General features: G+C 34.7%; 1 protein-coding gene across 1 annotated transcript in view; it reads right to left on the bottom strand.

Annotated features, from left to right (window-relative positions):
* Positions 1-18,014, bottom strand: part of DMD (dystrophin) — a 1,232,979-nt gene that overhangs the window by 716,596 nt on the left and 498,369 nt on the right. The window contains exons 30-32 of the mRNA XM_075717957.1: positions 16,443-16,604; positions 6,938-7,048; positions 2,272-2,445 (exon numbers count right to left, since the gene is read on the bottom strand). Coding sequence (XP_075574072.1) covers positions 2,272-2,445; positions 6,938-7,048; positions 16,443-16,604 — 447 coding nt within the window. The remainder of the gene's footprint in view (positions 1-2,271; positions 2,446-6,937; positions 7,049-16,442; positions 16,605-18,014) is intronic.

Genomic DNA, 18,014 nt, shown 5'->3' with positions numbered 1-18,014 from the left:
CAATTCATACAGCTTGTTGGATATATTTAAACTACAAATAGCCACTAAATTAATTTAAAAATCTGACAGCTTTTCATACTACTAAATCAAGAGACTGGTAGGATAGAGGATTTCCCCTACATTTACTAGGTGTAATACTGGTCAAAAAATCAAATAATTTTTAAAAAACTACATGAAAAAGTAATGTAACAATTCAAAATATATAATTTACTGCATTTTCCTGCACTATTTCAATGACTAAGCAAAAAGTGATAAAGAGCTGTTCAGTAAGCAATGGCATGCAAGCAATCTGTAGACACAATACATTTCCCTAATATTTCAAACGAGTGATACTAAGAAAAATGAAAGTATTCTTTCTTTCCATATGCAGAAAGTCAGTATCATCATCTAAATGTATGACTTGGTAACTCAAGACATTTAACAGCTACATAAATGCCCAGTTAACATTCATGCAAGCAGAGCAGAAACTGAACTTTTTTTTTTTTTTTTAAATCTAAGAATAAATTCTGCTATGGCATGGAAATTCCGCTGAACTCCAGAGTGGAAAAAGACTCCACAGAGATACAGAGTGTTCATTACCACACAGGTACATGAAGAATGGCAAACGTGAAGCTGTTGAGAAGGTTTATTGTGAGATGTCGGGTTGAATTCTGTGGTCCAGCATTTTGCCATCATGCATTGAAAAATTAACTTACTGTCCTGTACACTTAGACAGAACTGCAAAATAAATTACACTGTACTTTTTTAATCTGTAATTTTTTGAGGTTTACTTTTAGCGGCAGTATCTCCCACAATGTAAAATCTGTGTCTAGTGTGTCTGGACAGTAAAGATGACTTTTTTTCCAGCAGATATGACAACAAAAAAATCCCAAGTGCATTTTCTCCATAATCTAAAGTTAATTACCAAGCCAATTCTTAACATTATTTTATTTACTTAAAGGAAGTATTTATATAGTCCAACTGCTTTCTAGGTGCTTAATATGCCAAACACTTTCTTCATCACTGAAAACCTGTCAACAAATTAGGAAGCTGTTGTATGACGCACATTGGCTAACATCTGATGGGATACTATGACTAGGTTTTTTTAAACAGAAATGTCATGAGATTCTTTGTAGATAAAGATGCTCTAAAACCACTATAAGACTTCCATAGATTATGACAGGGCTGCAAAAGCTAGCTGCCGATGAAGGCAAAAAAACCCCCATCTTCAGGCATGTCATCGTTCCAGAAAAAAAAACAGCTGAAGACAAGGATCTGATTGTCCTGAGTTTTGCTTTTAAGTCTTCTTTTTACTCCCATCAAGCACACGGTGTTCATCTTTATCTTTACCTCCCTTCAACAGTAAAGGGGTAAGGATTACAGGGATATTAAAGGGATAAGTACAGATTCTCCTCATATTCTTTAGGACATATTCAGGTCATCTTTTGCCCTTGAACTGTAAGAAAATCACAGTATGCCATCTCATGGAAGCTGTAATCTATGGTTTTCCTTTATGTTTTGTGTTTCCTGGCTAGAACAGACTTGTGCACTGCAACATCTCTTTTGGTTACATCATGGAGTTCTATGACTGTAGGATATTGTGGAAAATAAAGCGAATCCAGGGAGATGAACTCATATGCAAGGTGGGAAGGGGGAATTAGAAAGGGATCCTGACTGGCCTTCACACATAGCGAAAGAGCATGACCATTCTTTGAAAGTTCACTGAAATGAGAATGTTTTGATTCTCCCCCCGCCCCCAATTTTGTGAGTAACTGATACTTTGTTTCTCATCCTGAATTCAGGACAACAATCTGTAATTTTTAGCTTTCTCCACATAAATCCATATTTTCACTCATTTAATTTTTCACTCATTTAATTAGCATCCCATGCTTCTGAGACGTCTTTGCTATGACAGAACAAGAGAACAACATATAGAAAGAAAAAGTTACTGTAAGACTGTTAGAACTATTTCACTGTGTTATTATATCCTGGGAAACTCTGAAATTGAATACAATTTTAAGTGTACAATGTCCTTCTAACCTCATTTGCAAACAAGAGAAGTAGGACAAGGAGGATCAAACCCTTCTCTCTATCCTCCTCTCCTTGAAAAAATCGAGCTTTAACTAAAAAGAGTCCTATAACTTTCATTGTGTAACTTTGCTCTTAAATATTTCTTAGAATCTTTTCTAACATCTCCCAAAGAAATATTGACATTGTCATTGAAAATACTTTAAATTTGAAAGGCAGAACAGGCAGGAAACAAATAGAAAGACAGAATCTTTAAATATTCACCATGCAATGATCCAGCTGTGACTGTACTACTTCCTGCTCAACACTCTTCATCTCCAACTTGGGCACCTGCAATTTCACTTCATCTAAAATTCTTTTACATTCTTGTAGGCGCTGTTCAAAGTTGGCTGGCTTCTGAAACAAGCGAAATTTCATGGAGACATCCTGCAGCTTTTTCTGAAAAGTAAGCATGGGTAAGTAGTAAATGTGAAATCAATTCAGCACTGAAGCCACATCTTAGACCCATTTCAGAATACTTGGAATCCATTAGCAATCAGTAGTTTCTTTTTTAAAGAATTTAAAACTTCTGGGGAGAACATGAGCAGCAGAGAATCTTGGTCTTCACAGGAGGAAAAAAAAATCTTATATCATCCAGGGCACTGGATGCAGCAGAGACAGTAAGCCCATATGCTCAAAGTGAAGAAAGGGAGTGTTTTCGTACTTTCCAATATGCAAAATGTTGGGGTGTGAGGAGTGAACAAGGTTTTATGGATTCTAGTCCCTCAAAGAAACCCAAATAAAGTGGCTGGGCAGTAAGTAGTTCTAGAACAAAACCTGAGATTTAGAGTATAAAATTAATTTCTATTTCAATTTAAAAAAGGATAACCTAGAGTAAAAGGAAAGTAATTTGAAGACAGAAAAATCTACGACAAGCATGGCTTCTAATCTCACAATTTTCACAATTTGTTATCTTTGTCCATTAATTATATTGCTTGCTTACATGATCCCTACCTCAGGGGGAGGAGAAATAATTAAAAATAAAGCAAAGAAAGGGCATTTTAATTATCTACTTGAAGAAGAACTAATTCATCTTTAGAAGTACAGAGCAAAGTACTAGTAGAATAAATTTTTCTACTGTTTGGGAAAAAAAAAAAGAATGTCACTAAGAAATGCGTAAGTAATTAAATAGGAACTCAGCATCTGCAAACACACTTTTGATTTTTTTTACCTTCAAATCCTGGACACTTTATGACACAATACAGTGCTGTCTGTCTTACACAAACTTGAGAAAAACTATAATAAGGAATAGAATTAGCTAATACATAGGCATTAGTAAAAATGCTTCCAACATCTATCAGATTTCTGTGAAGGAGGCAGGAATCATAAGCAGAAGACAATTCTGGGTAACAGAGAACTGTGCAGATTTCAGCAGTTCCTTCCAACAACTTTCCTCATTAAATACTCTTAATGAAATTAAGATCCAACGGGTTAAGAAAGGAGGTCTTTCCCTAGATAAATAAGTGAAAACTGAGTAAAAATAGGAAACAAAGGGTAGGAATAAGTGGTCTTATTTTTCTTCAGTGTGTTTGCATACACTAAATTCATACTTAATTAGTTTTTCATTTTCTTGTGACACTTCAACTTGATGAAGATCAAGTCTTGTGGGAAGCTTGCAATGTCACATCAGTATCTGTTACAATTTGTGTTGGTCAGTACATTAAAAATGATCTAGAAAAGAGAGAGAATGACAGTATTAATGGTAGAGAAAATTAAAGCCATCTGTGAAGAGTCACTGAAGGATTGCACAGTACTGAGGATCTGTAGGAAAAAAACAAGCAAATTATATGTAATTCATCCAAAAGTTAAGTAATCGTCACAAAAGAAACACTAAGCATGACATACGAGGGGGATCTAAATTATCTATTAGCACTCTTACTTGAGTTATAATAGATAACTATAACAGTTATATTATATACTTATATTTATCTCTGACAGTTTTAAGGAAATATCATCTCAATACTTAAAAGCAGCCAAACAAGCAAAGTGGGAATTTGGAATGATTAGGAACATAACGTTAGGTTAATGTTAGGTTAATGGTTGGACTGGATGATCTTAAAGGTCTTTTCCAACCTAAACGATGCTATGATTCTATGATAAAGAATAAAAAAGAAAATACCTGCCAGAGTATAGAAGTCATTGTATAAATCTATATTGTGCCTGAATAATATGTGCTGTTTTGATCACCTCGTCTCAAAAAACATACAAATAGAAAATGTGTAGAGAATAATGACAGGACAATCAAAGCTATATAATCTAAAGGTCTCAGTATGATTTAACATGCTAGTCAGCCTAGAAAAGATACAACTGAAGGGGATTAAAATTAGTGGTATGCAAAAGTTGACTAGCAAATAATTGTTAACTTTCTCAAAATTCATGAAGAAGTTGGCAGCAAGTTAAACTCTTACATGGGGAAACCAAAACGAACAAAAGGAAGGACTACTTCATATAGCATTCAGTTAAATTGTGTAACTAGCTGTTAAATGAAGTTGAGGATTCCAGCAATTTACAAGACTTCAGAAAGCATTTAGACATGAGCTTTTAAATACCTCTGACCCAGAAGTTGCTCAGCTGCAAATCACTGTGGAAGCATCACATACATTCACCTTACTGTACCTTGTCACTGTCTTCTGGCTAGTACTGAAGATATGATTTTGGACTAAATGGATCTTTGGCGAGAAGTAACATGAGCATTCTTAAATGCTAAAATGTGCAGCCAGCTGAATTTACTTCATACCAACAGCTGAAATGATGGCAATACTCAAACTTCATGGTCAGTTGGCAAACCTGGCTGGCCTAGATAAAGAGCATAGTAACAACTCATGGGAGAAAAGGAAAGCCCACAACTAAGTCAGTTTCATTCCTTTTTGATTTGAGGAAAATTTCTTTAGAAGCAAACGATCCGTAGTTATTCACAAGCAAAACTACAGGTAATTAAATATTTTTAGAGATTTAACATTCTTTTGTATTTTATTACATTAAATTATGTTAAAATATCACTAGGAATAAGTAATGCAGTAAGGGAAGGGAGTCAAATATCTTTTTACTGTGACAAGTGTGTTTACCTTAAAAGACAGATGAAAGTAATAAACAAGAATGTCATTTGTCTGCTGTATAGTTTCTTCCCACAAAGAATTTACTATTGAATTTCCAAAAATAGCCCTTCTTGAGAGAAGATTTCACTTTCATGTAACAATTCTTAGCCTAGTAGGACTAACTAGGTCTTAAATCACTATGGAAGAAATAGATTTTTATTTTGCTAATCAACCTTTTCCCCTTAAATTTAAAAATTAGAACCTCTCAACCTACAGTAATCCAAAAAGGTGGGATAAATCTGGTTACTTAACAGTTGTTTCACTATCTTATTGAAATTACTTATTTTCATAATTGTTTACTTTCTGTCTAGGTAATTCAACTAATATTAGAATAAATATATGTCAAATTAGAAATATTAGTTAGCACAAAAAAAAAAGAAGAAATGTATGCTGTATTTGTTTATAAATGAGAATGCTCTTCAGGAAAAAAGTAAGTAAAGACAAATCTTGTGAAATGTAATTTACTGCCGAAGGTACTGCACAATGATGGAAAAGAATTCAAGAGAGTTTACTGGCCTAAAATCAAATATAGTCATAAATATTTGGAACCAAGGGTTCAGCTTTTACCCTTTTTGGTAGTTGATATTTACATTATGCATGTACATTAGCTATTTTTTGTTCATATTTTATCTAATGCAAGCAAAACAGATTCTCAAAATGATCCCACCAATTTGTCAAAATTCAAACTGGTGCAGATGGTCATCTAGAGAAGCCTTTTGAAGAAAAAATATCTGCACAAAGATGGATTAAGAAAAAAAAAGGCACCTAGAAAGGGTAGTGCTCCCTTGCATGCTGCTGAATTTATAAACATTTAGATACAAAGTCACCCGATGCCTGCATTTCACTGATGAAATATGGGCAACATCACAGCTGCCATGGAGACCATCAGAAGGTGAGCTAGTGTGAAGGAAGACAGAAAAATAAGGAAACATAAATATTCTCAACAAAGCAAAGCTAGTCCTGAAGATAAGAGGAAACATTAAAAAAATGCAACTTGTTCATTTCAAATTGATTAACTGTTAAAAGGCCATTAATATTATCCATAACAAAAATATAAAACTGAAGGTAAGATACCTAGAAATATTTGACAGAGATGAAGAAAAAGATGGCCTTTTTCACTGTTAACACCGTAACAAAATTCTTTGTCTTTCCTAACGGATTTTGACAATTTGTTTTGCAGCCTGGGGAACTTTGGCACTAATGCCAAAACCAAAAGCAGCAAAACAGTCGAGAACCCATCACAGGTCAATGGGTAAAAATGTGTATTTTTCCTAAGTGTTAATTAAGTCTTCTTCAGTTTCCAACAGGTCTCTCTATGTCTATTAAGCTAGATGAAATAATGCAGTAGATAACTTTTTAAACCGATGCCTGCAATGCACTGCTCAGCATAGATTTGTCTTTCAAATGCAGTTCTACCAAATACTTCCAAATATTTTAAAATACTTTTAACTCTGAATATTTTCAAATACCTCAACAGGTATACCAAAAAGCCTCACTGTAGTTTTACTTCTTGCAACCGCAGCACATTCAAAACACCCCTCATATAGTGTCCCCACCAGTCAGTTACGTCAGCTCTGCGTACCACAGAACTGTTGCCAACTAGCTAGGAAGGCTGTAATGGAAAAATGAGCAGTAAGATGATATGGATGATATGCTTTATCCACTCTAATTTCCAGGCTAGAAAGGAGCAGCTAAAACAGAAGAGATACCCTCAGAACATTTCATACTATAGTAACAGTATTACTCATGCTGTTTGCATGAGTGAAGGGAAGATGGAGGAAATAAAATTTGCATACCTGTGCCACATCAATTTGGGAAAGGACTCTTTTGGCAGCATCTTTACCCCGGTTTCTTTTCTTCATTTCTTCCAAACTAACCTCATGGCTTGTTAATTCAGATTGTATTTTCTATTGGAAAAAAAAAAAAAAAAAGACATGAATAAGCAGGGTTTGATGAAAATATTTATGTTGTTAATATTATTTGGAACAGTTGATTTTAAAACATATTAAACAGAAGTACTACACTATATACAAGATCTTTAGAGGAAAGTATTCAAACAATTACTTGTTCACCACCCTGTAAATTATTCAGTTTAGTTTCTCTTGACCATTATAAAACCTTCTCCTGCTCAAACATATGTAACTCTGACAGTAATGACATAATCTTGCTAAGGAAATTGTGATTAAATTGTAGGCAAAAAAAATATAGATTTCTTTTATCTGAAGGAAAGCAACTATTATCATTGGGAAGAAAATTCAAAATTAATCATAGAAAAGAAAAATACAAATAGCAAAGTGATTTGCTTCACTTTCTTATTTCTTATTATTTCCACAGTATCATTAGTTGAGAGAAAACTGATCAAAGTATCCTGTATATATAAGAACATCTTCATCTCACAGAGCTGTATTATATCTAAAATAGTATATAATTTGTGGCATATTACTGACCAGAATCTGTGTTCAGTATCTGTAGATATCGTAAATGCATAATGACATATAGTTCATTAATACTCTAACTTAATCCATTTTCTAACACACAGTTCTGGTTATCACTTTCTGCAAAACCAGCATGCAATCAAATAATCACAAGAAAAATATCAGCCTTGTGGGTTCACCATAAATCAACCTTACACAAAACAATTAACTTAAGCAGCGCTGGCTAGTGCAATGTAATGGAAAAGAATTCCCATAATGTATATTGATGCAAGATAATTTAGGGAGATTCACATGTTTATGTCTAAATTGTTAGAAAATGAGAAACTGTTATTAGCAGTGTTACTAGACAAGTACTACTGAGAACGATTACCCTATGAAATAAAGACAAGGTATGTCCCCATCAGGAAAGGTATTTGAGGCCATTGTTCCTGCATGAAAATGTGATTTTAGATTTAATCTTTCTTTCCTATGGTATACAAGCATTTCTCAGATACACTAGAGACGAGCTATAAGTTCAAATATATGCACATGCATTTATCTTATACTACAGTAACTTGTAAAATGTGAAAACTGTGCAGTTCAAAAAAGACTATAAAGAATTTTCCAAATGAAGAAAAGGGGTTTTTAAATTACAATTTGATCCTTTAAAGTTTGATTATAAGAAAAAGTAAATATCTAGGTATTTTTAATAACATGTTATTATATAATATTATATGTTATTATATAATAACGTATGATATATGTTAATATCATATGTTAAGTACAAAGCTCTCTACACTGTATGTTGTCTACTTTATAGGGGTATTATATGGTTATAATGACTTATATAACATTATCATGTCTTGTATATAACAATACTAAAAGCAGTTTTTCACAATTTATGTTGGAAATGTATTAAAGTAAATTTTAAGAGAAAAAGACTTACGAAATACAGAAAATTATTAAGTAATTGCTAAATTTACTTGAGAAAATATATTTACAAGTCTAAACTATCTAGTGTTATTCAGAGAAAAAAAAAATTGTCTGAAGCAAAGCATTTGCAAAAGCAAAATGACCGACAGAAAGCTGTCAATTTAGATGAAATTTTTCATTTAAAATTATCATAATTGTTCATTTCTATTTTTCATATTGAGTATTCTGAGTTCTCCTTGTCAAGGCTATTTACTGAATGGCCAGTATTTGGAACCAATAACAGAATTTTTCTAGAGATTATATTTTAGTTTTGAGAAAACAAAGGCGATCAATTAAAAGGACAATGCAATACAAGGAGAGAAAGTTTATTAAATAGTTTATTTTGAAGTATTTCTTTTCTTCTTGTCTAAGTTTAAAGTTCCCCCCTTGAAGAGTACAAGAATTGTAACAAGATTATCTTCTGTGTTTGTGCAGCACACAGACGAAATTGGTGGTGATGACTGCGTTAGTGGGCTTCTGAAGCCAAATCATTCTTGGATGTCTTGGAAGTCAGAACTGTATATACAAGGATGAAGCAAGCCTGCATGTTAGAAAAATACACTGTATCACATCCAATATTTCAACTCTTTGCTTCTGCGCCTCATCAATTAACCCATTTTTGGTTGTATTTTCCAGTTTACTTTGTTGAACCTGAGGCACTCTGGAAAGCATATAATTGAACAGTTCTTATCTGAATAGGTCAGAACAGCACAGTACAGGTAAGAGTAGTGTTTAAGCAATTAGGTAGTGTGGGACATTGCACGGAGATTGCTCTATCTTCTTTTTTTTTTTTTAATTGCTCTGCAGGAGAGCTTTCGTCTAATGTTTGTTCTCTCTAATTCTGTATTTTGATGTCAGAGTAGGTGATAAAGAGTAAAAGCTTTGCAGCAAAAACTGCCTTAATTTAATTTCTAGAACATCACAATGTAAAGTAGTGTATGTAACTAAAAAATATCACTGTGCTTAAATTATTCTGTCCTACAGGTTAAGGATTTTCATTTTCCATCACTGGCATTTTTTTCAGGAAGTTTATTAATTTGTAATATATATATATATAAACTAAGATGTAAGTGTGTATATATGTATATAAAAACATAATTATATTTACCAGACCAAAGGCACTGATTATGTTTGTTTTCACAAGGACCACTTCTAGAGCAAAAGGATTTCAGTCCCAATGGCATGCAATACATTATTTTTCTCAATTACTAGTCTTAACTTTAAAAAGATGAACAATGAAATGCAGAGTCTTGCTATATTGACAGCAAAAAGCAGAGGATTGGCAGTGTAGCTAGTTCTTGGAAAAAGCTTTCCTATCTTGAATCAGAGAAAGGAAAGCCAAAAGAACCAACATGACTATTTGCCTCACTAGCTGCAATCTCATGCTTTGAAAACAGCATTTAGAAAAAAAGGTAATAGGGCATAGAAACAAACTCTATAACATTATTTGCAACAGAAAATTGAACTAGAAAGCTTGATTATATGTCACTTCGCATCAACACCTGCTACCATAATTAGAGAATCAGTCATCATCTTTACAAAAACCAAAGAAATGCCTATCAGCAATAATCAGCAAAATCATAACAATGCAAAGTAATTTGGGAAAAAAACCAACCAAGCCAAACCCCCAAGCTTCTGTATTTAATTAAAAAGAAGTGATTTATTCACAACCAAAGGATAAAAACACAAAACCATCATATACGTAGAACTAATATTGTGGAATAAGGACTGAAAAGACAAGATTAGGTGGGTTGTACACCTAATGTGCAAACATAGATTTTAGTATGAGTAATGCTGAAAAGACTACACTACAGAAACAGCTGACAGTTCCAGTTGATGTAGTATCAACAAGTTGAAAAAAAAATTTGAAAGATAGTCTGGAAAACACACTGGTGAAAATGCTTCCTCACGGCAGGTAAGGGATACCATTTTCCACCCCAGACCTGGGGGAAACCTCTCATCTCTCTTGTCTGCTCCTTAAGAAGGAAGAAGACTCTGTTGGTTGTGTTATTTCAGGAATGGGGCAAGGTCACAGGAGATGTGTATTATAGTGCACATTATCCTCCAAGACATCTTAATTTCATGTTGCCAGACCTCATTGTATTGTATTGTATGAGGAATTACTTTGCAGTCAATATTGACTATACCACCAAGATCAGCAAATTGATAAGTTCTCAAAAGCTGGATACATCCAGAAGAAGAAAGATACAAGTGATATGTATATTAACACATTCCAAGACGGGACAGAGAACCCTGATGTCACTTGAACTTAGAATAAGCAATGAATAGGTGAAATATTTCCTATGGGCATGCACTGTAATGAGAGTGGACAATTTACTCGTCTCAATTTGATTTATAAATTTCCACAAAAAATACACTAAACATAATGAATTATAGTTCATTAAACACCGCTACAGCAAAGGGATTAGGTTAAACCGAAGTTGCTAGAATTAACCACACTTCTTCCTTTTTTTCCTTCTGATTTCTTTTTCTCTTCAAAGTCCACTGCAGAAAAATATTCACTAAATTCCTGTTTACTAACTAAAAACCTGATTTATAAGACCCGTTCATGTACAAAAACGTTCTTTTCATTCTGTGACAAAAAAATGGCCAAATCCTTAAGGAGAAACATCCTGTTTTCTCCATGGGAAGCTTAATGAAAGACATCGAAAGGCTTTCTATTCTAAAGCAAAGATTTATGGAAACACAGGGTGATACGCTAGAGACAGGTAGTTCCTTAAAGAGAGGACACTTGGATCTCTTGGGTTATGCACAGTAAACAGAAAGACCTTTTGATCTCTCTCTCCGACCTTGCAAGGTTGGTCCTTTCCTCACAAGGTTTCTCTCCTGCCTAGCAACTTCCAGCGGCATCCCGAGGGACAGGCAGAATCTATGGCAGGTAGAAGTAGGTAACCCCTGAGGGCTGGCTGTCCCGCTGCCCCCTGCTCTCGCAGGTGCTCCTGCAGCGGCAGGCTGCACGCCCCAGCCCAGGGGTAATGTCCTTTTCTGTCCCACTGGGCTGCCAGAAGTTGCTCCCAGCTCAGCATCTTTCTTTGCTCTCAGACAGGTTCTCCCCCTGGTTTGGAGGACGCCAGAAAATAAATATTCTGCTCCCTTCTCATAGATGTTTTTAAGCAAAACATGCTCTGCAAGACATGGTCTACAAAATAAACAAAGCAGTTATGCTATCTTCTACTATACCCATGTTCACCTGTCCATATTCCACATCCTCCAACAAAATACATCAGGTAGTACTAGTGTTAGGCAACTGAATACTGTTTCATTCTCAAGAACTGAAAATTACATAGCCAGAGTTGTAAATTTTTCAGCAGTGAGTGGTGGATCTGAAGGCAAGGGCAATTACCTTAAGTTTCTTCCACTGTTTGTTCTAGGAAAACAAGGTCTAAATTTAGCCTAGAACATCACCTTTCTACTCTGGATTTCATTAAGATCTACTGCATAGAAAGGCCTGTACTTGACAGCAAGCCTATGAGTTTTGTAGTGGCACAGGAACATGGTATGACACGATTCAGGCGAAACGGTGAACTTCTAATTGTTCTCTGCTTTTTTGTATATTAATCCATTAGGAACTCAAATTATACTATATTACCTTCGTGATTAACGAGTCCTTCACATAACTCTTACACCAAAATTGCCTGGATATGAATTTGCAGATTTGGCTCTCTTGAGTTGCAGAGAACAGCCTGCCAGCTCTTCTTGGTGTATTAGGTTTTCTGATTTGTATTTCTCTAAATACTACTTAGCTAGCCTAACAGCTCTCAAGAATGGTTCTCACTTTAACCTCATTTTTGCTTATTTTTGTGACTGCTATCAATGCCTAAGGAGTCAGATCTCAGCCTAATATATGGAGAAAACAAAACATTTAGAGAGCATTCTGGTAAGTAAATCTTTATAAATTGAAAGATCATGATTCTAGCAGACATAAAAAACATATCTGAAACAATGCCAGAACTCTTAGTGGTTACCTTTGAAAACTCTGAAAGGATAAACAAAGTACCAGGAGATTAGAAAAATTAAGTTGAAGCACCCATCTTTAAAGGCATGAAAATAATATGTGCCAATGATGTCACACCTTTTGCAAAAAACGAAGAGCATATAATACATACAGAAGATGATGTTATAGCAGGAATGACATACAGGTTCAACAAGAACAGCATACTTAGTTTTGGACACTACTCTTCAAGAAAGACAAACTGAAGAGTCCACATGAGAAGACCAAATCATCAGAGGACAGAAACACGATTGACAAGGTAAGACTGAGTAAGCTGGACAAGACAAATGAAGTTTGCACAGCTAAAACACAGTTAATGCAGTGTTCAGATGCTATGAAGATGTGTAGAGTGTGAGAACCTGTATAGTACAGAAAACAGCATAGATATTAAAACTTAATACATAAAAAAAAAAAAAGCTTACATTTCTGAATAATGCTTATCAGCTATTCCCTCTTTGACCACTGATCTACGCATGGCTGAACAAAATAATTCTCACAATTTCCAGCAGAGGAAAAGTAAGTGTAAATACTTTTAACATTAGACATTTTACGAAGTAGACAATTGTGATTTCTTTGTCCCAAAATATTAGTCTGAAGGCAATGAAGCATGGCATTATTCTTGTCAAGTAACACATTGTACAACTGAATAACTCTGCCATCCTATCGTCACATTAACTTTGGTTTTGAACATAGGACAACAATATTTTAAAAACAGATTAATAACCATCTTCACTTAGAAAACAGTTAGGTGTGTAGTGCTTATCACTACAGAACTGATATTATTCCGTGAGTTCATTGAAAAGGCAAAGTCTATTTCTTTTGCTTTTCTCAGAAACACAATATTGTTGATTTATTCTCCACGTTGCATTTTACATAAGTCTACAGGGAGAACAACAGACAAGTGATTTGTCACATGCAGGTGAGAAATGAAATAAGTGTGTTTTCTGTCCCATAATATAAAACCCCCTATATAGTATCTCAGACTAAACAGAAGTACAAAGTGGAGATTCTCTCTCCCACCAGAAGTTATTTAATAACAAAGCTACAAATAACTATCTGAAAAATATTTTGTCATATAAATGTAATATTTTCAGTACAGATTTATTTTTTTCCTGTCAGTTAAAGAGTACTTGGAAAAAAGTCAGCAACTGGCAAATTCCTGTGATGATGACTTAATTCCCTGTATTTTCTTGGTAAATTTAGAGAAATTAAAGAGACTTCAGTTGGAATCATGAGACCAAGCTTGCAAACAAATAATCTTTCCTTCTGCAATACTGTTTTAGGCTTTACCTCATTCCAGCTTTTTTCATCATTACACCTTGAGGAATCGGAACTGATTTATCTGTGCGGTTGCTGTTAGATTGTTTTGTCTGAATACAGTATTTTTAGTTGTACTCAAAATGAGTTGAGTGGCAGTGGCTCCCTAGCATTAAATTCTCAGTGCCACATGGTGGAGTAAGAAGCACACAGAACTTGTATTCAAAAAATGATCCAAAGGAGAAGTTGAACAGCACATAACTCCCCTTTCTTTCTGTCAACTTTCTGAATAAACTAAACCGATCATTTAATTTAAAAAGAGGAGCTAAATAGAATTTTTTCTCAGATTCATTTCTGACCAGCTGAACCGAAGATTATTGCTCCTACCAAAGCTCTAAATGGATTTGAAGTTTTGAAGTTTACACACAGAGCTCCCAAACCCTCAACAGCTTTCTGATTATAAATTCTCCCGTATGTTCTTTTCGAAATGTGATACATATTGCTGAACAGTTTGCTAAATCCCTCAGCATGGATAAGCTGACCCCTGCCCAGAAACCACCACCATTGACTGAAAGATTCCCATTCCAGCTGTGCAGACACTATAGTAGGCTATCTTATATGAATGAACTGTTTTCTGCTCTACAAAAGAGCTGTGCCAGCAGAGGCTCCGCAGGCGATGTGGCCATTCAGTATGCGCCCATTCTGCTACCAGCTGGCGTTGCCATTCACTAAAGGAATGACTCAGGATATTTACCCGCATAAAACTGATTGTTTATTTCCTTTCCCTCTAAGGATTTTAAAGAACTTCACAACCAAACTTCAGAGAACTTCAGTATTCGCTTTAGTTCAGTTGAATTCAGTTGTTAATTAAGTTTTTTTCATTAGGTCCCACTGGCATCTTAAAATAAAAACATGAAAGGGAAAAACACAGCAGCCTCTATGCTGGTTTCCCACAGTGGATATAGTATAATCAGGTGAACTTGACATCAGACAATAAAATCTCAAGAACAAAAACAAGTTCTGCAAAAGCATTGAGCTGAAATTTTCCCATGAAAGTGTGCTAATTAACGTCGGTTGAGTTTTATGCTGCTTCTGGTGTTGAAGTTCTGAATTACTTCCTTTTACACAGTCTGTGATCATTGCCAATATTGTACCTGAGGACACACATAAACCAGAAGTGTCCATGGGAGATATGAAGCACCACTGAAAATTGCTACAAGGTAACGGTCCAAATACACCAGAAAAAAAATCACACTTTCATATAAAATTTTTGTTAATGTGTTAGAGTTATATAATTACAAAATGAGAAATTAAACTGATAAAACTTTAACAAATGCTGATTTGTATCCTATTTCATAAAAAAGTTGTTTACATTATTCACATTGCAAGGAAGGAGAAAAATAATTCAGGAGAGCCAGTGAATACCTAACATAGCTTAGGATTCAAACTGGAACAATAATTCATCTGAATGATCCTATTCTTATACTGATGTACTTTAGAAGCAAATAAATTAGAATCAGTTTCAAAATAAGACTGAATGCAAATACAATGCTGTTTTCTAAATATAACCTTTTAAAATCAGTCACACACACATAAAAATACCTGTATGCGCCTACAAACACACTTGCACTAGAAAAGCAACTGAAAGGTAAATCTATCTACATTTTAATTCAAAAGATACAGAAACTTTTATTTTTAAAGGACATAAAACATGATTTTCAGGGCTACATATATTCAGCTCAGAATATATTTAAGATCATCTAAGCTACTCCATACAAGACAGTCATTTTTTTACAGTGATTTAAAACTCTACAGGCATGCCAGAAAAAACACAATTGAATGCCTCTTCTAAAATCATTATAAAGCATTTGTTTTCAATTTCACTGTAGCTTTTTTTGTTTGGTTGTTTTTTTTGTAACCCGACTTCCTAAATTTAGGTGGAATTTACAGAAAAGTTGCTGTATATAATATTGTACACTGTTAATAATTTTATACCAGAGATATTTGTTTTATTTAATTTGTATTTTTACCATTTTAATGGTGCAGTAAAGCAGATGTTATAGAAGTAACAGTGAAAGAATAGAAATGAGAATTAGATGTACGATTTTATTTCAAAGGCTCAATAAACCATTTCTAAAGAATGGGAAAAGCTGTTTCAGTTGAACTTACATGAGCTGTAAAAACTGAAGTATAAGTACATTTATGTCCACATCATGAAATAATCAGCAATGTTGTCTATGGTTCAATAATTTAGTAACAATCCCTAGGCCACATAATCAACTTTGTAAGAGAGCCATCTAACAGTAGTGAAGATGATGAGTTTCTTCTTTCTAGGATGGGAACTGGATTTTAAAGACTCACATTGTCTACCTTTGTCATTTTGAAGTTACTGCATAGCCTCCCATGACATTTATAGTTCTTTACATCTTCTGGACAGGTATATAATATAAAACAGAAGGAAAATATGACTTTATTAGAAAATTAGCTTGAACTTCTCAAAGTAATCCTACCTAAAATTTACTTGCACTTTCATAATGATCATGTTGCACACAACCATTATTAATAGGAGGCTGAGGGACAATCAAACACTCTTTGGTTGATTGAGAAAACCAGTAAGCACATCAGTTCAAGCTGTATATAACGTACCTGTGCTTCCTGAGGGACCTGTGCAGCATCAACTCTGTCTGCTATGTAGGTTGTTAGCTGTTTGTCAATAGCAGCAAGAGACTCTTGGATTAAGCGGAGGGTTTTGTCAGTCTCCTGGGCAGACTGAATACTCTGTTCAAGACTTTTTTGTCTTCTCACAGCCTAAAAACAATGACAACTTTATCAACATTCACAGTAATAATGCATATAATACATTCCCCCCCCCCCCTTTTTTTTTCAAAAAATGCAGGCAAAGAACCAAAAATACTGCTCCTGACTTGTGTTCATCCACCTTTTTGTATGATAAGTTGCGCATCTTTTTGCCACCCATTCAGTTCTTTTTAGTGAGAAACAAACAAAGAAACCCCCAGATCTAAAAGAACGCAGGAGCCTGAAAAACCAATGCATGCGTTAAGGATTTCTATAGAGAGTGGAAGTTGGCAAAGCTGCATAATAAAACCATCCTGATAGCGCAGTCTTTCATTCTGAGGCATAGCGGTCCTCCTGGTCTTATTATATAGTTCAAGAGATTTTGTTTGCTGAGAATAGGGTTACTGTCATCACAATCCCATCCGAGACAATCCACTTCAGTAAGTGAGAGGGATAAAGACTCTCTTGAGAAGGAGCTCTCTTATTTGAAGTATAAATAGCTGTCTGGAACCAAGGCAATGCCTACTCTGGAAAAAAAAGAGATGGATCCTTGTCTTGTCTTGTCTGTGGATTTGCCCAATCTGTTATCACACTAAGCATAGTCTCTTTTACTCTAAGAAGTTGACTCTTGCTTCTACTCCACCATCAGTGCCACAGTGGATCGCCTACCACCACGTTTTCTACAATCCTTTTTTTGAGAAGGATGCTTTCCTTTCAAAGGAGCTTCCTTTATCGTTCAACAAATCAGACCAATAAATTCTCCTTCCAAGTTGTCCTTAAAACACACGTATATTTAAACACTTGACATAAACAAGGTAGCTTTAACTATTATTTGTAACAGTTTAATATGGTATTTACCAGGTAATAAATAACCTGGCACTTTCTTCCATTTGTCATTTTGTCCACCTGCGGACTCATATGTTACTTAGACTACAGCTTCTGCCTAGCAGAATTTCTGCTTTATGCAAAGCACATAGTAACTACCAACAATCTCAAATGCAATACAGTTTTTCTCTGTACAAGCTCAGCCATACTGCTGACCACAGAATAAAGTGACTTTCTTTGACATGAATCAAAGGAGGAGGGAGAAAGCAAGCACTCTTTAAATAACATTGCTAGGTGTCCTGCCATTTTTCAAGCCAAATCACCCTTTTTCTCTTTGGTGAGCCAGCTATACTTTAATTTGATTTCATAGCTATTATGAAACTCTTGCCTTGAACAAAAATATCTCTCAGCAACTCAGTGAGAATTCTTGATATATCTCTACCTTCTTCATGGAGCTCAGATTCTTACAGAGCTTCACATTTACCAAATGAAAAAGATTATTTTTTGCAAGTATTCTGGCTAGCTGTTTGAGTTAGTTAAAGGACAGGGATCCAAACAGTATTTACTATATTTGTGTTTGTAAGCTGCTTTGTGCTA

Source organism: Pelecanus crispus, chromosome 1, assembly GCF_030463565.1.
Source record: "Pelecanus crispus isolate bPelCri1 chromosome 1, bPelCri1.pri, whole genome shotgun sequence".
Classification (NCBI taxonomy): Eukaryota; Metazoa; Chordata; class Aves; order Pelecaniformes; family Pelecanidae; genus Pelecanus; species Pelecanus crispus.
This window is presented reverse-complemented; position numbering and strand designations above follow the sequence as displayed.